The following is a 21745-nucleotide window of genomic DNA, read 5'->3' as shown; positions in this document are numbered from 1 at the left end:
CGCACGCACACGCACACACACACAGTCTCCACTGTGTGTGTCTGTGAGATACACTCTCACCTAAATCACATCGATCTGTCCCATAGGTCAGTCTCAGTGGCCACACAAGCACTGACATTTCCCACATGTAGTCCTCCCAGAATACAAGACCACTGCTTAACTCTAGTCTAGGCTACATCCCCAGTGGAATCAGAGCATGCCGATAAGCTGCACAAAGGAAAACTGGTGACACCTGATCGTGTGGTCAATTGCTTTTCAATTCCTTTACCCGGGGGAATAAACTACAATTCCATTTATGAGTTGTAAAGTCATTGTTAAATACTATAGACAATGTTCAATTAATGAATAAACATAACCCTGATGTAGCATCCACCAAAAAATATATATCATGACCAAACTATAGAGGCTAGACGTAAAAGAGGAATCTGTTGTAAATCTGACTCAAAAGCACCATTTTAGGATTGTACAGTATGGTATGAGTTCACCACCTAGTGGTAGTTGGTGACAAGACAGCTCAATCTCAAGTAACCTGTTAAAGTATGAAATATAATTAATGTGTGAGTACATTTTCTCTAGTAGTCTTGCCTGAGAAAGAGGCTCCACTCATGGACTCTGCGGCCACAGTGGCCAGCACGCCGGCAAAGTTGGCATCGTTCATGAATGAGCCATCCGACGAGCTGATGAAGCTGGTGCGGGCACTGTTAGCCATGTTGCCCTCTGACACCGACCCCCAGCCATTCCACAGCGAGCCCTCCCATTCACTGCAGAGCGACAAGGGTGTGCTCTGGAGCCGGGCCCGTCGAGAGCCCATTGGCTGGGACTCCTGGTCGTCAGTCAACCTGTCTTCCAGTTGGTCGGAGGGGAGGAGCCCACAGATGTAGCCCAAAGTGGGAGTGGGGGAGAAAGGGCGGGAGAGGGAGGAGGAAGGAGGATTCTCCGGCATTGTGCTGGAAACAGGAAGTGAGGTAAGATGAGAGGTGAATGAAGTGAAAACTACTGATTCCGGTAAAGCAATACTGTACTAAAATAACAAACATTATTGTAATATCCAACACTATTTTACTAATAAAGAGACTGGCTATTCAAATATTGAATATTACTGACAATAATTTTGGTTGTCTTTAAATGCCCTTATCAATCGATGTAGTAGAATAGATAGTGTCAAAGCACAGCCCCTCAATGACTCTGACAGTAACCCTCTCACCCTCCTCTATTTGCCACCCCTTGGTTTCCATGGCAAACCTACCTGCACCTCTCGGCCTTGGGGCTGAGCTCCAGGTACTGGGTGACTTCCTGTGAGGTCATTGTCGTGTCCTGCTCCTCGTCTAATGACAGGCAGTAAGAGGCAGTGGACAGGCGGCTGTAGGAGGGGAAGCCCGTAGTGTTGGATGGGGGGCCACGGAGACCGGACGCAGCACACACAGACTGGTGAGACCCGTCATCCACCATCAGTTTAGTGGACCTGCTGGACCTAGGTGTGACAAATAAAGCTCAGAAGGTAATTTCCAATCATTCAGACTAAATTCATGAGACATTTATAAGTTATATTCTTCAATAATCAACTTGTGAATCATAAATTAATGAACAAAATGGCTAAATCACAGATTGGGCCTTTAAGCCCAAATATTAGCAGTTATTTATATTAGGTATAAGCAAAAGATTAAACCCTAGTGTATGAGAAAATCATGCAGGTATTTATACTTTGTGCTTAGTTGCCTAAATGTACTGTACAGTCGTTACCAAAAGTTGAGAATGACACAAATATACATTTTCACTAAGTCTGCTGCCTCAGTTTGTATGATGGCAATTCGCATATACTCCAGAGTGTTATGAAGAGTAATCAGATGAATTGCAATTAATTGCAAAGTCCCTCTTATTAAGTCCCTCTTATTATTGAATTATTGTTCTTGCTCTGTCAACCATGGTTACCTGTAAGGAAACACGTGCCGTCATCATTGCTTTGCACAAAAAGGGATTCACAGGCAAAGATATTGCTGCCAGTAAGATTGCACCTAAATCAACCATTTATCGGATCATCAAGAACTTCAGGAAGAGTGGTTCAATTGTTGTGAAGAAGGCTTCAGGGCGCCCAAGAAAGTTCAGCAAGCGCCAGGACCATCTCCTAAAGTTGATTCAGCTGCGGGATCAGGGCACCACCAGTACAGAGCTTGCTCAGGAATGGCAGCAGGCAGGTGTGAGTGCATCTGCACGCACAGTGAGGCAAAGACTTTTGGAGGATGGCCTGGTGTCAAGAAGGGCAGCAAAAAATAAAGAATGGTACCAACACATCCTCCGAGAGCAACTTCTCCCAACCATCCAGGAACAGTTTGGTGACGAACAATGCATTTTTCAGCATGATGGAGCACCTTGCCATAAGGCAAAAGTGATAACTAAGTGGCTCTGGGAACAAAACATCAACATTTTGGGCCCATGGCCAGGAAACTCCCCAGACCTTAACCCCATTGAGAATTTGTGGTCAATCCTCAAGAGGCGGGTGGACAAACAAAAACCTACAAATTCTGACAAACTCCAAGCATTGAGTATAAAAGAATGGGCTGCCATCAGTCAGGATGTGGCCCAGAAGTTAATTGACAGCATGCCAGGGCGGATTGCAGAGGTCTTGAAAAAGAAGGGTCAACACTGCAAATATTGACTCTTTGCATCAACTTCATGTAATTGTCAATAAAAGCCTTTGACACTTATGAAATGTTTGTAATTATACTTCAGTATTCCATAGTAACATCTGACAAAAAAATCTAAAGACACTGAGGCAGCAGACTTTATGAAAATGTATATTTGTGTATCATTCTCAAAACTTTTGGCCACGTCTGTAGTTACAAGAAATTCCCATTTATTTTGTGTTAATAGTACTATTCCTTGCAAGAGAATATAGTCGTACTATAACTCGAATTTAAATGTTTTCTTTGTTAAAAACTGTGGCTACATGTCATTCATGGTCATGTAAATTGGCGCATGTTGGTTGCTGTTCTATGAGCCGTGTCAAGGCCCTGTCATCGAGGCTAAGAACAGGGAGGAAGTACAATCATTTCCCCCAGCGGGAGACATGAAACCAGTTCAGGCCATCCGGTTTGACTATAATGGCAGAGGAAACGGAGGGAAGCGGAGCGCAGTGGCTCATTAGAGAGTGGGGAATGGGAGAAACTGTAATAGATTGGTGTCAGGAAGAGGTTAAAAGGAAGTAAACAAGGGAGCCCTGTGGCAGAGCGTGAGAAACACACGGCTCATAGATGCTCATATGTGCTCAGATGTAGTGTAGATGACTGGTCTTATTGATTCAAGGGGCTAAATACAAGGTCCATAAGGAAGAACCCTTTGATTCTTGGTTATTGTTCAGAAGTATGTCTCTGAGAGCGCCAATCATCAACACACTACAGGAGAGTTATTAATATAATGCTACAGCCAATGAAAGATGTAACAGATGGTACATTTATTGAGCTCAGTTTGATGAGTATTCTCTCATGTGTCATGTGTGGTAAGTGGTAAGTGTGTGGTAAGTGTTAGTCAACATAAGTAGCCTTGGTTTTGAGACTGGGGCAGGAGGTCTTGAACAGTGGCACAGAGAGAGGGGGAGCAGGATTGGGGAGTCTTGCCAATGTCTGTGTGTCTCTGTTTGGATGTGTGTGTGTCTGTGTGGTTATGTTTGTGTGCACATGCATGCCTGTGTGTTCCTCACCCTTCCTCTGAGGTGAGGCTGTGTGTGTCAGTGGTGTCGTCCATGGGCAGTGGGGGTGGGGTGGGGAGCATGTCCACCAAGTGCAGTGAGGCTGAGTGGTGCAGGAAGCGGGACGACGCCGGGGGCTTGACGCACTCGGAGCGCCCACCTGGAGGAAGAATACACACAGGAACCAAGGTCAACACAACAACAACACTGTCAAGGATAGTGGTTCTGTACCATCCATTCCTGGGGGAACCTTCGGGGGTGCACATATTTGTTCATGGCCCTGCACTAACACACCTGATTTAAGATAAGCAGCTAATTTCCAAGCCCTTGATTAGTTGAATCAGGTTTGCTAGTGCTGGGATAAAACAAAAACGTACATACCTGGGGTTCAGTGAAAACACTGGTTCTAATTGTCCTTGAGCATTAAAAGCCTTTAGGGTATGAGTGGTGTAAGATGACAGTACAGTACAATACCTGATGGGAGATGGCTGAGCCTCTGTTTGTAAGGCACTCCCCTCACAGCCAGCGCCTGGCTCCTCGATGACACCAAGGGGGCGCTGTTCTCTGCATGGAGCTCTGAGGGAGGAGACAAAGTCTGTGATTCAAAAGTAATTACAGATTGATGTTAACCAAGAGCATGGACATCAAAACCATTTAAGAAGGCCGCATTGACTATCACCTCGTTTGTAATTCTTCTCCCATGACTCCTTGAGCACGCCCATCTTGGGCTGGGCTGGGGGCAGGGCCTGTCCATCCTTGACCAGCATGGTCTTGACAGCGGTACGCACCACCTCTGTGCCGTGCTGGGAGTAATGTGAGGAGGAGGTGGTGTGGCAGTGGGGCCTCTTGGGGCATCGGGTGGGGCTGTTGAAGGTCTTGAGGCTGTTTCCCGTCAGGTCCACGTAGAACGTCCCATAGACACCGCAGCTGTCGGGCACGATGGGGACAGCCGAGTCCAGGGAGCCGGGGTCCTTCTTGGCTGTGATTGGCAATTATGGAATAAGAAGAGGACCACTATCTGTTATCCTCAATGATCTTAAATGCTGAGCATCCACTTGTGTGGATTTTAAATGCTGTGCATCACTTGTGTGGATTTTAAATGCTGTGCATCCACTTTTGTGGATTTTAAATGCTGTGCATCCACTTGTGTGGATTTTAAATGCTGTGCATACACTTGTGTGGCTGGAATTATTTTTGAGTTATCGATCTAAGATTGGAGAAATTCTGAGGCAGAATGGATCAAGTGTATTGTTTAGATAGCAGAGGTGGTTCACTGAGCTTCCATAATGAATAGCAGAGGTAGCAGATGAATAGCCTCAGACCTAAAAATATATGTTAAAAGCCTACTCTTTTAGCACACAGGGCAAACTGAGTACCGTGTTGTATTATCAACTGGTCCAGGGCCAGTCTTTTTATCCAACTCATAATGCTTACATTAAGAACTGTGGTAGGATGAACTGATTCTAGACAAGCTGTAGAGCAAAACTCACTGGTCTTCCTGAAGCCGGGGTTCTCCTGGCTCTGAGCCCACATGCCCTGGTACTTCTCGCCACTCTGGGCCGGTCTCCACGCACCCGAGATCCATGGTGAGTCTGGGGCCGCCATTCTGCAGAGACACAGGACAATCAATCAATCAATCAGTCAGTAAATCAGTCAATCCCATGTATTGCGTATGGTTAAAATGGCAAAACTAGGAGGCACATACAGTGGATCAGATCATATTATACACATTACAAAACAAAAAAGTAGTGAAATCCTTTTCAATGAGCGACACGGTCTTCCACCTACCGGTGTTTGATGATTAGGTCCTCACTGGCCAACCTGTACAAACCTGCAAAATCCAGAGTAACAGTCACTTGGTTTATTTCACAATGAGGTATCACAGCTTATACAGGAACATTGGAGATGTTAATGGTAATCTTGTCATTCAACACTATCAATCAATCGTATTTATAAAGCCTTTTCACATCAGCTGGTGTCATTAAGTGCTATACAGAAACCCAGCCTAAAACCCCAAACAGCAAGCAATGCAGATGTAGAAGCACATGCTTCCATAGCACAAGCTTCCAGATCATTATAGCATCACTACAACGATATAGATGCTAAAGTGTCCTTAATATAAATTCTCACATAGCATTTACTTTGAATGATGAGAAAGTCAAACGTAAAAACCAACCTACGTAAGTAATAGCATGCCTGCTACTATACAACCTTGTGGTGTAAAACCTCTAGTTATACATCATATACAGTGGGGAAAACAAGTATTTGATAACCTGCAAAATCAGCAGTGTTTCCTACTTACAAAGCATGTAGAGGTCTGTCATTTTTATCATAGGTACACAAAAATCCAGAAAATCACATTGTATGATTTTTAAGTAATTAATTTGCATTTTATTGCATGACATAAGTATTTGATACATCAGAAAAGCAGAACTTAATATTTGGTACAGAAACCTTTGTTTGCAATTACATAGATCATATGTTTCCTGTAGTTCTTGATCAGGTTTGCACACACTGCAGCAGGGATTTTGGCCCACTCCTCCATACAGACCTTTTCCAGATCCTTCAGGCTTCGGGGCTGTCGCTGGAAAATACGGACATGCACTGGCTTGAGCAGGGGGACCTTGCGTGCGCAGCAGGATTTTAATCCATGACGGCGTAATGTGTTACTAATGGTTTTCTTTGAGACTGTGGTCCCAGCTCTCTTCAGGTCATTGACCAGGTCCTGCCGTGTAGTTCTCGGCTGATCCCTCACCTTCCTCATGATCATTGATGACCACGAGGTGAGATCTTGCATGGAGCCCCAGACCAAGGGTGATTGACCGTCATCTTGAACTTCTTCCATTTTCAAATAATTGCGCCAACAGTTGTTGCCTTCTCACCAAGCTGCTTGCCTATTGTCCTGTAGCCCATCCCAGCCTTGTGCAGGTCTACAATGTTATCCCTGATGTCCTTACACAGCACTCTGGTCTTGGCCATTGTGGAGAGGTTGGAGTCTGTTTGATTGAGTGTGTGGACAGGTGTCTTTTATACAGGTAACGAGTTCAAACAAGTGCAGTTAATACAGGTAATGGGTGGAGAACAGGAGGGCTTCTTAAAGAAAAGGTCTGTGAGAGCCGGAATTCTTACTGGTTGGTAGGTGATCAAATACTTATGTCATGCAGTAAAATGCAAATTAATTACTTAAAAATCATACAATGTGATTTTCTGGATTTTTGTTTTAGATTCCGTCTCTCACAGTTGAAGTGTACCTATGATAAAAAATTACAGACCTCATGCTTTGTAAGTAGGAAGACCTGCAAAATCGGCAGTGTATCAAATACTTGTTCTCCCTACTGTAGCTACAACCTCTCTTGTTTTAGCCAAATAACACTCAAACATTAAAACCTGATTAGCAGCTGACGCTGATTACGTAGCCACTACAACACAGTTGACTAGCATAGCATGACATATCCATGCTAAGATAACCTTGCTAAGCTCATGCTAAAGATACAACATATAAGCTAGCCCCCACTTCTAGCCCAGACAGACCTTTAGCCTTGCCGTGGCCTCGTCCCAGGTGGTCGCCGGGTCGTGTGTGGCGGCGGTACAGGCAGAAGGCCATCACCATTAGGATGCAACACAGGAGGGCGCCAACGCTTCCGATGAACACAGGGTTCCTCAGCACAGCCAGAACCCGAGTCAGGTCCCTACTGGGGCTGTCTGACTGGGGGACCCCGGACCTCCGGGAGTCTGTAAGAGGGAGGGAAGGGAAAGAAAAACAAGACATGAATAAAATAATTAAAACACAGAGAGAGGAAAAGAGACAGACAGAAATAAAATAAGGCAGAGACAGAGAATATGAAAGAGGGAAACACTATCACACACATGATTGGCAATGTGGGCGCACACACACACACACACCCCGAATCCACCCAAAGTAGTAAATTTGGCTATTTCAGTGCTGTTATTGTGAAGTGGAAACACTTAGGAGCAACAACGGGGAAGCAGCGAAGTGGTAGGCCACACAAGCTCACAGAATGGGACCGCCGAGTGCTGAAGTGTTTAGCATGTAGAATCGTCAGTCCTCGGTTTGCAACACTCGCTACCGATTTCCAAACTGCCTCTGAAAGCAACGCGGCTACGCACCAGCCTAAGATCCACATGTGCGATGCCAAGCATCAGCTGGAGTCGTGTAAAGCTCAATGCCATTGGACTCGGGAGCAGTGTAAATGCATTCTCTAAAGTAATGAATCACACTTCACCATCTGGCAGTCCAACGGATGAATCTGAATTTAAGGTCATTGAGGATAACAGATAGTGGTCCACTTCTTATTCCAGCATTGCCAATCACAGCCAAGAAGGACCCCGGCTCTATGTTCTTTTGCAAAGAAAAAGCCGTATCTCAGACTGGCCCATAAAAATGTAAAAGATTAAGATGGGCAAAAGAACACAGACACTGGACCGAGGAACTTCCCGGACAGCATCCCGGAGTCGCCTCTTCACTGTTAAAGTTGAGACTGGTGTTTTGCGGGTACTATTTAATGAAGCTGCCAGTTGAGGATTTGTGAGGCGTCTGTTTCTCAAACTAGACACTCTAATGTACTTGTCCTCTTGCTCAGTTATGCACCGGGGCTTCCCACTCCTCTTTCTATTCTGGTTAGAGCCAGTTTGCACTGTTCTGTGAAGGGAGTAGTACACATCGTTGTACGAGATCTTCAGTTTCTTGGCAATTTCTCGCTTGGAATGGCCTTCATTTCTCAGAACAAGAATAGACTGATGAGTTTCAGAAGAAAGTTATTTGTTTCTGGCCATTTTGAGCCTGTAATCGAACCCACAAATTCTGATGCTCCAGATACTCAACTAGTCTAAAGAAGGTTAGTTTTATTGCTTATTTAAACAGGACAACAGTTTTCAGCTGTGCTAACATAATTGTAAAAGGGTTTTCTAATGATTAGTTAGCCTTCTAAAATGATAAACTTGGATTAACTAACACAACGTGCCATTGGAACACAGGAGTGATGGTTGCGGATAATGGGCCTCTGTACGCCTATGAAGATATTCAATTGTTTTTTTTTTTATCAACCGTTTCCAGCTACACTAGTCATTTACAACATTAACAATGTCTACAATATTTCTGATCAATTTTATGTTATTTTAATGGACAAAAAATGTGATTTTCTTTCAAAAAGGACATTTCTAAGTGACCCCAAACTTTTGAATGGCAGTGTGTGTATATATATATACAGTGACTTGCGAAAGTATTCGGCCCCCTTGAACTTTGCGACCTTTTGCCACATTTCAGGCTTCAAACATAAAGATATAAAACTGTATTTTTCTGTGAAGAATCAAAAACAAGTGGGACACAATCATGAAGTGGAACGACATTTATTGGATATTTCAAACTTTTTTAACAAATCAAAAACTGAAAAATTGGGCGTGCAAAATTATTCAGCCCCCTTAAGTTAATACTTTGTAGCGCCACCTTTTGCTGCGATTACAGCTGTAAGTCGCTTGGGGTATGTCTCTATCAGTTTTGCACATCGAGAGACTGACATTTTTTCCCATTCCTCCTTGCAAAACAGCTCGAGCTCAGTGAGGTTGGATGGAGAGCATTTGTGAACAGCAGTTTTCAGTTCTTTCCACAGATTCTCGATTGGATTCAGGTCTGGACTTTGACTTGGCCATTCTAACACCTGGATATGTTTATTTTTGAACCATTCCATTGTAGATTTTGCTTTATGTTTTGGATCATTGTCTTGTTGGAAGACAAATCTCCGTCCCAGTCTCAGGTCTTTTGCAGACTCCATCAGGTTTTCTTCCAGAATGGTCCTGTATTTGGCTCCATCCATCTTCCCATCAATTTTAACCATCTTCCCTGTCCCTGCTGAAGAAAAGCAGGCCCAAACCATGATGCTGCCACCACCATGTTTAACAGTGGGGATGGTGTGTTCAGCTGTGTTGCTTTTACGCCAAACATAACGTTTTGCATTGTTGCCAAAAAGTTCCATTTTGGTTTCATCTGACCAGAGCACCTTCTTCCACATGTTTGGTGTGTCTCCCAGGTGGCTTGTGGCAAACTTTAAACAACACTTTTTATGGATATCTTTAAGAAATGGCTTTCTTCTTGCCACTCTTCCATAAAGGCCAGATTTGTGCAATATAGGACTGATTGTTGTCCTATGGACAGAGTCTCCCACCTCAGCTGTGGATCTCTGCAGTTCATCCAGAGTGATCATGGGCCTCTTGGCTGCATCTCTGATCAGTCTTCTCCTTGTATGAGCTGAAAGTTTAGAGGGACGGCCAGGTCTTGGTAGATTTGCAGTGGTCTGATACTCCTTCCATTTCAATATTATCGCTTGCACAGTGCTCCTTGGGATGTTTAAAGCTTGGGAAATCTTTTTGTATCCAAATCCGGCTTTAAACTTCTTCACAACAGTATCTCGGACCTGCCTGGTGTGTTCCTTGTTCTTCATGATGCTCTCTGCGCTTTTAACGGACCTCTGAGACTATCACAGTGCAGGTGCATTTATACGGAGACTTGATTACACACAGGTGGATTGTATTTATCATCATTAGTCATTTAGGTCAACATTGGATCATTCAGAGATCCTCACTGAACTTCTGGAGAGAGTTTGCTGCACTGAAAGTAAAGGGGCTGAATCATTTTGCACGCCCAATTTTTCAGTTTTTGATTTGTTAAAAAAGTTTGAAATATCCAATAAATGTCATTCCACTTCATGATTGTGTCCCACTTGTTGTTGATACTTCACAAAAAAATACAGTTTTATATATTTATGTTTGAAGCCTGAAATGTGGCAAAAGGTCGCAAAGTTCAAGGGGGCCGAATACTTTCGCAAGGCACTGTGTGTGTGTGTGTGTGTGTGTGTGTGTGTGTGTGTGTGTGTGTGTGTGTGTGTGTGTGTGTGTATGTATGTATGTATGTATATATATATATATATATATATATATATATATGTACACACACACACACACACACACACACACATATGTATATACACACACACACATACAGCCATATATATACACAATTACATTTTTTTGTCGTTGTTATTTGTCAACTCAGGTTGCCTTTATCTAATATTAGGTTTTGGTTGAAGATATGATAACATTCAGTATCATAGATTTGCAAAAATAGAAATCAGAAAGGGGGCAAATACTTTTTCTCGGCACTGTACAGCAAAGGCTGCATTTACACAAGCAGTCTAATTATGATATTTTTTACATGTAGTGGTGTTTTAACCAATCAGCTCAGATCTTTTGTCAATAATTAGGCAAAATATCAGAATTGTACCTACTTTATCTATATAAACACTAACCAGTCGTATAAAGTACTTAAGTAAAAATAAATAGTTTTGGGGGGTATTTATATTTTGACTTCACTACATTCCTCAAGAAAATAATGTACTTTTTACTCCATAGATTTTCCCTGAAACACAAAAGTACTCTTTACATTTCGAATGATTAGCAGGACAGGAAAACGGTCCAATTCATGCACTTCTCAAGAGAACATCCCTGATCCTCCCTACTACCTCTGATCTGGTAGACTTAACACTAAACACAAATGTTTTGTTTGCTAATTATGTCTGAGTGGAGGAGTGTGCCCCTGGTTATCCGGAAATTTAAAAAACAAGAAAATCGTGCCGTCTGGTTTACTTAATTGTGAAATTATTTATACATTTACTTTTGATACTTAAGTATATTTGATCAATTACATGGACATTTAATACTTAAGTATATTTAAAACAAAAATACTTTTAGATTTTTACTCAAGTAGTATTTTGCTGGGTGACTTTCACTTGAGTAATTTTCTATAAATGTATCTTTACTTTTACTCAAGTATGACAATTGGGTTGTTTTTTCACTACTGACACTAACACATGCAGTGTTATACACATCTGTTTCATTAATCTTCAAACCTTCCAACCCACATTGATGCTTTCAATGAACTGGACTGCAAATTGCACAAATCTACTATTGTAGTCTTGTTTTATGTAAGGTTTTGTAACCCTGTGGTGTTTGGTTGACCATACAGATATCTGTGGCGTGTTGTCACTGACCTATGACCAGTCTATGGGGGTCACTCTGCACCCCGACGCCAGCTCCGTTGACTGCTGCCACCTGGAGCCAGTACTCTTTGTCTGGGTGCAGAGGGTTTATTTCCAGACTGTGGGTCCCACTGTCCACTGTCCAGTTCAAGTACTGCTGCTCCTCCAACTGCACACACCACAACTGGACAGGACAAACGCACACACAGAACTCAGAGGGAACCAAGGAAGCATTACAGAGAACTGTGTGTGCGTGCGTGAGTGTGTGTGTGTGTGCACTCAGGTAACAGCTTCCACAGCAGGGATACTATGAAACTCTGGTCAGGGAAAGCAGGCTTTTGTTCCAGCCCACACCTTTGATTAATCTTATCATGGTCTTCTTCTATCAGGACTGCTTGGTTGAATCAGTTATTTTGCACTTGAACAAAAGCTTGCACACCAGGGTTGCAGAGGACCCCTGTCAATACAATGTGTAATTAAATTGTGAATGTGAATTTAATATGGTAAACACAGTACAAGGTTATTGAAAAATATGATTTTTCAACACACAACATAATGTCAGGCATATAGAGAAAATAAACTCACCCTGGAATTTCTTGCATGCTCTCAAACATGTCATAAAACACATTGTGGAGCATACAAGAATGCTAGGTGCTAGATTTTTCAGGCATAGATACAATAAGGTAAAGGTGTAGGTAGCCATCTTATTCTTACCTGGTATCCCTGGATGATGCCGTTGTGAGCTTTGTGGGGTGGAGGCTCCCAGGTCACATAGACCGTGTCATTGTGGTCAGGGGACCTTGTTATGGAGACGGCCTGAGGTGGGGCGCTAGGCACTGCAGGAAGATGGAGTGTCATGAAAATAACAATACATGTGTAAAAACCACACATATGACCCATCTTGATTCAAATCATAGTTTTTCATCTTCATAGTACAGATTCGCGCAAAGGACCACCTTTATTCAATAAAGTCGGACAACTCCTGAACCACAGTATCCAAAGACACACCTACAGTATATTTTCATACTTTTTGGTTTACAGTTGATAACAGCCTGCTAACTTTTTAAAAACTTTTCCTTACCCGTTTCAGGTACACGCAGGTGCCTGGTGTTGCTCTCCCGGCCATACAAGCTGCTGCCGTAGGGACGCACTTTGAAGTCATACTTGTAGCCCCTCTTGAGCGGGCCGACCAGTGTTTGAAAGTTGGGTAGTGGCACTCTCTTAGCAGCCCAGTCCGAACTGGCGGGCAAGAGAGAGCGACAGAGGACCTCGAAACCATCCAGGTATTGAGGCTGGGTTGGGAAAGACTGGAGCTGAAAGAAAAAGAACAAAAAGGAAAGACACAGTTATCAAGCATTAATGAGATTTGCGCTTTTGAGTGTAGAAACCAGGGTTGCAATGGGAGGGTATATTACTGGTAACTTTTGAATTTTACCAGTAAACTACCAGAACTTTGGTAACTTTCAGGTTTGGGGAGAATTTTATCACACGACATCTAGTGGCCATTTTGGGAACTTCAGACTATCACAGGCGTCTTATTATCTATAGCCTTCTGTGTGGCCTTATCACATGTGAAATATATAAAATAATCAAATACGATTCTTTAAAAAAAAAAAAAAATACACTGGCAAAGCTGTAAAACATTAGCCTAAATAAAAACCATAGACTTTGTGAATACCATTGGTGTTTAATATGTGAGTTTCAGCATTAAATATATATACAAAAAAGTGTACACACCTTTATTTATTTTACTATGTCAATATGTCTTTTGTTGTAAATCTTTTGCAGCCAAACTGGTGGCAGTTATGAAAAAAGTAAATAGTTAGAGGAGTTGCAGAGTTAATTGAAAACAATGCCATTGTTGATTATATTCTATTTTCATTAATTAAGCTATTTCCTCTTTAACCATTTAAAATGTAAAAACATTTTTTATTTAACCTTTATTTATCTAGGCAAGCCATATGGTATATCCACTTGAAACTCATGGATAATATGGACACAGATATAAAAAATGAATACTAAATATGAATACATTTTACAAAATGTATTCAGGTATAAACTGCCAAAGTTAACATAGATCGCCATTGATTACTTGATAATGTTCAGTAATTTTTGTAATTATGGCAGTTTTGAATTCCTTGAATGTTATCTGTAGCTAGATTTCCATCCAATTGGCGACAGATTTTCATGTGAATAGTCTAAAATCTGCATGAAGTAAATATGTGCATTTTGCCACCAGTGGTGTGTTTCCACCAAACTGACTTGTTGCGGATATAAATCAGTGCGTGATGACATAGACGATTTTGTGTGCACCCAGTTTTCATGTATATCATGAAGGCATTTCCATTTCTCGCATAACTGATTTTAGAGGCACAAAAAGATCCCACCATGTCAAACGAACAAATGATCTGTCGTCATTTATAAAATTGTACCGAAACATCCTGTTTCCATCACAGCTGTCATAAAAAGTTTTTACAAACAGTTTGCCTTTACTCGCATAAAAAAACAGGATGGAAATGTGGTTTGTGACATGAAAATATTGTTCTAAACAAACAAAAAATGTCAGGTCTGAATCTTAGTTTAGCACAAAGGTAAATTCCTTACATTAGGAGTTCACTATTGAAGTGTTAGCTGGGGGATACTCTCTCAACGTCTTGATGCAGTCATCTGTTATTTGAAAACAGTTTTCATAGTAATACATGAACCTCCATGTGACGTATCTGATGTCTGTACCTTCCACTGCACTTGGGACATGTTGGAGTTTGGAGTCAGCACCGTCACATTCTCCAGAGCTATGCGCAGGTCCGACAACTCTCTGTGAAGGTCCCTCTGTCTGGTGCTTGCAGCTGCTGTGAAGGAGGGAGAAAAATCTATTCATAAATTGAAATTCCCTACTGGCACTGAAATTGACACAAACTAAACTCCATGTAACGAAAAGTCCCATAGTTCTCCTAAAAACGGTTTACTTTGAACCACACTCATTTCCTCCACCATCTCACAAACATCATAAAAAGAAACGTTTTTGTTTGTGTTACATCCTGCTGCACATATTGTGAATAATATGGTCCTTGTTTAGCATTCCAGTAGAGTGTTCTGTATTCCCCTGGGAGAAAGAAATACATTCTATTCTAGCTGTAAGGAAATAGGACAGGATCAACTTTAGTTTCCCTCAGGGGGAAACTGTCTTAGACAAACAGTACTGCTGTATGCAAAATAAACATGGTACATTACACATTCAACAAATACACAACACATAAATGTAGTGGTGAAGGCTCAAGCTAAGTACTCTTACCCTCCACCACAAGCTGTGCGCTGGCGGTGACCACCCCCACGTCGTTGACAGCTGTGCAGGTGTACCTCCCAGAATCCTGTGGTGTCACGTAGTGGATCTGGAGGCTCTGGTCAGGATTCACTAGATACCTACAGACATGACACAGTAACCAACACAACATTCACTATAGAAACTGTATGAAATGATTACAAATCAAATAATTACTTATTGTTATTATTATTGCATACTAATAATGCATGTTATGATACATGTACTGACTGTGCAGAAGAGTAGCTCAAAGAGACACAAAGATTACACCCCCAAGACTTTTGTCTACTTTAATACACAAGTGAATTTGTCTAAATACTTTTGGTTCCTTAAAACGGGGGGCACTACGTACAAAAAGTGCTGTAATTTCTAAACGTTTCACCCTCAAATTAAAGCTGACAGTCTGCACTTTAACCTCATAGTCATTGTATCATTTCAAATCCAAAGTGCTGGAGTACAGAGCCAAAATAATATATATATTGTCACCATCCAAATACTTTTTGACCTCCTGTATATAATAATATAAGCCATTTAGCAGACGCCTTTATCCAAAGCGACTTACAGTCACGCATATAAACCACATGTTGTAAACCTCATGTCAAGAACAGTTCTTAGTGTAGATTTAATGGACAATAAAGTTTTTTTTTGTTGAATCAATAATCAGACCTGCCGTTGGGCAGAGGGCCCTGCACTCGGCTCCACTCCACAGCTGGCATTGGGTCTCCTTTAGCCTCGCAGTAGAACTGGGCAGACTCTCCAGTCCCCACCGACACATCCTGAGGCTTCAGCACCAACACTGGCTTGGCTGGGGATGGAGAAAGCAGGGGCAAATACATAAATTATGGTTATTCATATCATATCTCTAAGCATTCAATTCCATGCTATCCCTTATATCAATAGCAAACACTGACATACCTTTTTCACACTGATGTGCCGACCCAAACTGTACTGTGTGGACTCTGTTCTTTTCACATTTTCATTTCCAGCACCGTTCCAGCAACTATGGTGGATGCATAACCAAGCCAGCAAAGTACAGCTTGGCTCAGTAGTGTAAAAAAGGTTATTGCTAAAATGGTACTGTACATGGAGTCAGGGTTCATCTTACCTAGGACAGACAGGCGGGCAGCCCTGCTCTCTCTTACTCCCACAGTGTTGGAGGCCACACAGATGTACACGCCAGAGTCATTTTTCTGGGCTGGGGCGATTATCAACTTCCCATTCAGTTCCTATAGGTCACATGGGGATCATGCACATACAGTTACAAATAAACAAGGATTTTGGGAGGGGAATAGTTCTTCATCCAAGGTGACATGTCCTCTTTTATTAATAATGGAGGAAAATGTATGAAGCGGCCTGTGGTTTTAATCAAAATGTTGTACAACAGTGCCCTCTATTGGCAATACCGTGTTACCACTGATTTGATTCGAGAAATAAATATTCAAAACAGTATGCATTTCAGCTCCTGCCACCTCTGGAAATTAGTTAAAAAAATGAATTACAATAATATAGAACATCTGTTCCACATTATGGAAAAACCATAGTGTCTTGAAAATACATTTACTGCACAGAAATGCACACTGACAACACTGTCAATTTCTAATTTCTAATTTCAAAAAGCATAGAAAGAAAGCCCTACAAAGCATGTTATAAAGGAGGTCTCACAGTGTAGTGCAGATTGGTGTTGTTGATGGGGACCCCGTCTTTTCTCCAGGTGGCATTGGGCTCGGGGTGGCCTACCGGCGGGCTGCAGTTCAACACCGCCACCTCCCCCACAGCCACCTCCACGTCACAGGGCTGCACCCGGAAGTCCTCACGCAGAGCTGAAAGAACACACAGAGGTCGTCCATTCATAAACAGTGGGTTTGAGACTAGCTGGTGCACAAGGCCATAACATTACATTGGATAACAAAGTCAAAGTCAGTCTCCAAGCCTGTAGTTAATAAACATTGCCTGGGAAACATGTGCCCAGCACCACACGCACCACTGTCTGCTTGACTTGACTTTTGACCACCGAAAATTAGCAAGGCTTATAATAAACTAATCTAATGATTTATCTTATTTCACAGTACCATTACCACACCATATCACACTATATGTTTTGGACCACATTGCACAGCTCTAAATATCCATATATTTTATACACAGAATACACAGTGCTTTTGTCCAGTGTTGCCCCATCAACAACCTCATATATTCCCCAGAGGTCCCAAACAATTCATAGAGCAAATTTGACCCGTCTACATTGATATTAACACAAGTACATGACAGACAAGCCTGATGTCTTTGCAGGGACTTGTCATGTTTACTCAATCATTAAGAGTCACTGTGAACCATTTCAGTTGAAGGTCTAAGGAGCTCCCTTCCATTATATCCAAAAGGACAGAGACAATGGCATTTTCCCCTTGCATGTGTACATTACCACATGTATAGGATGTCTGTTTAAATCTTCACTGATAACATAGGTATTGCATTAGGACATGACACCACATGGAATCATGAGACAAAACGTATTTGGCATCTACTTGGTCACATGTATGGTTATAATGGTCTAGTGCCATAAACTACTACTGGAATATCTCCACTCTTCATCCAAGGCTGGACTTCTTTAACATGTATTACGGGTATTCTTGAACTCAATAATTGTCTAGCTATGATAGAAAACTTAGCACAACTCTTGAATTAACAGTGCTGCATAGTTCATGACTGTAGAGGCTACTAACCTAACCAGTTCAACTATTACTTACAAAAGGTCACAATTGCACAATTATCTTATTGAGACTAACCTGGATAAATAAAAGGTTAAACGCAAACTATACTACAATCGATCTGCTTCTATAACTCAATCGAAAGTAAAGTGCCAATGGCTCCATGCCTCCACCACGTACTGCTCCAGGGAAGTCCCCCCAACATCAGCCACTAATTATACCAGTCAGCTCAGGAATCCAGTGGTCTGTGGGTGACCCTATTTTGTGTGCAAACAGAGGCTGGGGGTTAGGGGTAAATTAGCAGTGTTTGTCCCGGGAATGTGGTAAACATTGATTTTGGACCCCCTTTAATTTCAGTTCGCTGCAGCTAGCGACTGGAACGAGCTGCAACAAACACTCAAACTGGACAGTTTTATCTCAATCTCTTCATTCAAAGATAAAGACAATCATGGACACTCTTACTGACAGTTGTGGCTGCTTTGCGTGATGTATTGTTGTCTCTACCTTCTTGTCCTTTGGGCGGTTGTCTGTGCCCAATAATGTTTATATCATGTTTTGTGCTGCTACCATATTGTTACCATGCTGTGTTGTCATGTGTTGCTGCCATGCTGTGTTGTTGTCTTAGGTCTCTCTTTATGTAGAGTTGTGTTGTCTCTTGTCGTGATGTGTGTTTTGACCTATATATATATATATATATATATATATATATATATATATATATATATATATATATATACACATATAAATATATATTTTTTTAATCCCAGCCCCTGTCCCCACAGGAGACCTTTGGCCTTTTGGTAGGCCATCATTGTAAATAAGAATTTGTTCTTAACTGACTTGCCTAGTTAAATAAATGTTTTAAAAAATATATATATAATAATAATTCTACTCAGCAATCACACGGACAATCTCAATGTCTCTCGCTTTCTCTCTGGAGCAGGGGTCTGTGGTTACTGCGGGCTTTCCGTGGACCTGAAGGATAATATATCAGCTTGATATCATATTTAAGATCAGCATAGAGGGAGAGAAGTTAATGGGACAGGATGTAGGAGCCAGAGGGCCATCCAACCAAGACAACAGAATGTATTCTAAGGCCAGATTTTCACATGCATCTGGCATAGTGTTTTTAAGTGCATGGAAGGGAGCTGTGTGTGGCTTTGGTTCCATCTCAGTATGAGCACACCTGAGTCAGCCAATCAAGCCCTTGAGTGGTTTATTAGTTAGTCTGCCCACTGCTGAGACTGATACATAGTCTCTTCACTCACATGATCTATAACAGTGGGACCTCTTTATAACATGGTACCTCTCTTCATCCTACTGTGCAATTATTTCTGCATGGCATCTTGGAATTTATAACAAGATACGCATGTCCATCTAATTTGAAAGACATCACCACAGTCTTACCTGCGATATAGAGGGAGGCGTTGCGGCTGGTAGCCTTGCCAGCGCTGTTCCTTGCCATGCAGGCGTACACGCCCTCATGTGACTGACTCCGCCTCCCTGGCACCACGCTAAGGAAAAAAAGGCTGCCCTCCGATAGGATGATGGGCCGCGATTGGCTGTCCAGCTTGTCCATCTCCAGGGGCTGGCCATTGCGGAGCCACTCAATGGAGGGCTCGGGTGTGCCGTCGGCGCGGCAGGAGAGGGTGGCGGGGCTGCCTACCTTGACCACCACATCTGAGGGGTGGTGGACAATCCGCGGGCGCACCTCCACCACATCCGTCCTCAGTCTGGAACCTGGAGGACACAAGAACAGTGGACGGAGGAAAGATGGAGAAATTCAGGTTCTGTCAAAGTAGGCTATTGCGTCTGTTAATTCACAGAAGATCTGAAAATAGTTTATTACTATTACAATGCATACTATGCATTTAGCATCGAATGGGATCCAAGACGATTAAGTCATAGTTGTTTCCCATGAGAAGCAGTAGGCCTATAACTTCCATTGTCAACAAAGTCAAATAGATAGGCCTAAAGCTAACAAATAAAACCAGTAGAAAATATCCTGCTGAAAATTCAGGTTCTTTCAAGTTCAGGTTGTATTAGTCGTATGTACGGGATTGCTTCAATATATCCACATAATTTTCCTACCTCATGATGCCATCTATTTTGTGAAGTGCACCAGACCCTCCTGCAGCAAAGCACCCCCACAACATGACGCTGCCACCCCTGTGCTTCACGGTTGGGATGGTGTTCTTCAGCTTGCAAGCATCACCCTTTTTCCTCCAAACATAACGATGGTCATTATGGTCAAACAGTTCTATTTTTGTTTCATCAGACCATAGGAATTTTCTCCAAAAAGTACGATCTTTATCCCCATGTGTAGTTGCAAACCGTAGCCTGGCTTTTTTATGGCAGCTTTGGAGCAGTGGCTTCTTCCTTGCTGAGCGGCCTTTCAGGTTATGTCGATATAGGTCTCATTTTACTATGGATATAGATACTTTTGTACGATTTCCTCTAGCATATTCACAAGGTCCTTTGCTGTTGTTCTGGGATTGACTTGCACTTTTCGCACCAAAATACGTTCATCTCTAGGAGACAGAACGCGTCTCCTTCCTGCGTGGTCCCATGGTGTTTATACTTCCGTACTATTGTTTGTACAGATGAACGTGCTCCCTTCAGGCGTTTGGAAATTGCTCCCAAGGATGAACAAGACTTGTGGAGGTCTACAATTGTTTTCTGGGGTCTTGGCTGATTTATTTTGATTTTCCCATGATGTCAAGTAAAGAGGCACTGAGTTTGAAGGTAGGCCTTGAAATACATCCACAGGTACACCTCCAATTGACTCAAATTATGTCAATTAGCCTATCAGACGCTTTTAAAGCCATGACATCATTTTCTGGAATTTTCCAAGATGTTTTTAAGGCACAGTCAACTTAGTGTATTTACACTTCTGACCCACTGGAATTGTGATACAGTGAATTATAAGTGAAATAATCTGTCTGTAAACAATTGTTGGAAAAATTACTTGTGTCATGCACAAAGTAGATGTCCTAAATCGACTTGCCGAAACTATAGTTTGTTAACAAGAAATTTGTGGAGTGGTTGAAAAACGTGTTTTAATGACTCCAACCTAAATGTATGTAAAACTTCTGACTTCAACTGTATATATTGGATCATCAGAACTCAGACATCCCAAATGGGCACTTTCCTAAATTTGCGTGCAGCAGGCCAGGTACTTCTATGCGTGCTCAGACGTGCACGTTCCCTGAACATTATCAGGACAGAGAAACCCGACAGAGACATGCTCATTGCTCACGCCAAACAAGACAATTGCAAAATTTCCAAAACTCATAAATGATGGTTATGAGAAAAAAAAACTACTGGTTTCTCACAAGTTTAGCAGGTTTTGAACTCTGCAAACTATGTTTCACCTCTAAGAATGAGAACGGTAAATTATTAAATAATACATGCATTAACAGAAATTAATGTAACCAAATGACAGGTATTAATGGTACAATTACTTGGCCTACTGGTGACATACAGTACCAGTCAAAAGTTTGGACACCTACTCAGTTTGGACACCTACTCAGTTTGGACACCTACTCATTCCAGGGTTTTTCTTTATTTTTACTATTTTGTAGTTTGTAGAATAATAGTAAAGACATCAAAACTATGAAAAAACACATATGGAATCATGTAGTAACCAAAAAAATCAGAAACGTATTTGAGATTTTTTTTTCTTCTCACCTTTATTTAACCAGCTAGGCCAGTTGAGAACAAGTTCTCATTTACAACTGCGACCTGACCAAGATAAAGCAAAGCAGTGAGACAAAATCAACACAGAGTTACACATGGGATAAACAAATGTACAGTCAATAACACAATATAAAAACGTGTACAGTGTGTGCAAATGAAGTAAGGCAATACATAGGCCATAGTGGTGAAGTAATTACAATTTAGCAATTAACATTGGAGTGATAGTTGTGCAGATGAGGATGTGCAAGTAGAAATACTGATGTGCAAAAGAGCAGAAAAACAAACACAAATT

General features: G+C 41.9%; 1 protein-coding gene across 2 annotated transcripts in view; it reads right to left on the bottom strand.

The window, feature by feature from the left end:
* The window catches only part of LOC139418149 (roundabout homolog 4-like), a 39781-nt gene that overhangs the window by 3750 nt on the left and 14286 nt on the right, over positions 1–21745 (bottom strand). Inside the window, exons 2-18 of one of the 2 annotated variants that reach the window (XM_071167378.1) lie at positions 19162–19494; positions 16712–16869; positions 16155–16275; positions 15716–15854; positions 15023–15150; positions 14464–14579; positions 12812–13043; positions 12445–12566; positions 11743–11914; positions 7214–7414; positions 5471–5513; positions 5173–5288; positions 4362–4661; positions 4157–4258; positions 3695–3842; positions 1247–1471; positions 586–947 (exon numbers count right to left, since the gene is read on the bottom strand). In XM_071167378.1, coding sequence (XP_071023479.1) covers positions 586–947; positions 1247–1471; positions 3695–3842; positions 4157–4258; positions 4362–4661; positions 5173–5288; positions 5471–5513; positions 7214–7414; positions 11743–11914; positions 12445–12566; positions 12812–13043; positions 14464–14579; positions 15023–15150; positions 15716–15854; positions 16155–16275; positions 16712–16869; positions 19162–19494 — 3018 coding nt within the window. The remainder of the gene's footprint in view (positions 1–585; positions 948–1246; positions 1472–3694; positions 3843–4156; positions 4259–4361; positions 4662–5172; positions 5289–5470; positions 5514–7213; positions 7415–11742; positions 11915–12444; positions 12567–12811; positions 13044–14463; positions 14580–15022; positions 15151–15715; positions 15855–16154; positions 16276–16711; positions 16870–19161; positions 19495–21745) is intronic. The other variant, XM_071167379.1, reaches the window with a different exon arrangement.

This window comes from Oncorhynchus clarkii, chromosome 10 (assembly GCF_045791955.1).
Source record: "Oncorhynchus clarkii lewisi isolate Uvic-CL-2024 chromosome 10, UVic_Ocla_1.0, whole genome shotgun sequence".
In the NCBI taxonomy this organism is placed as follows: domain Eukaryota; kingdom Metazoa; phylum Chordata; class Actinopteri; order Salmoniformes; family Salmonidae; genus Oncorhynchus; species Oncorhynchus clarkii.
The sequence above is the reverse complement of the archived record's forward strand: the minus strand, read 5'-3'. Positions and strand labels throughout refer to the sequence as shown.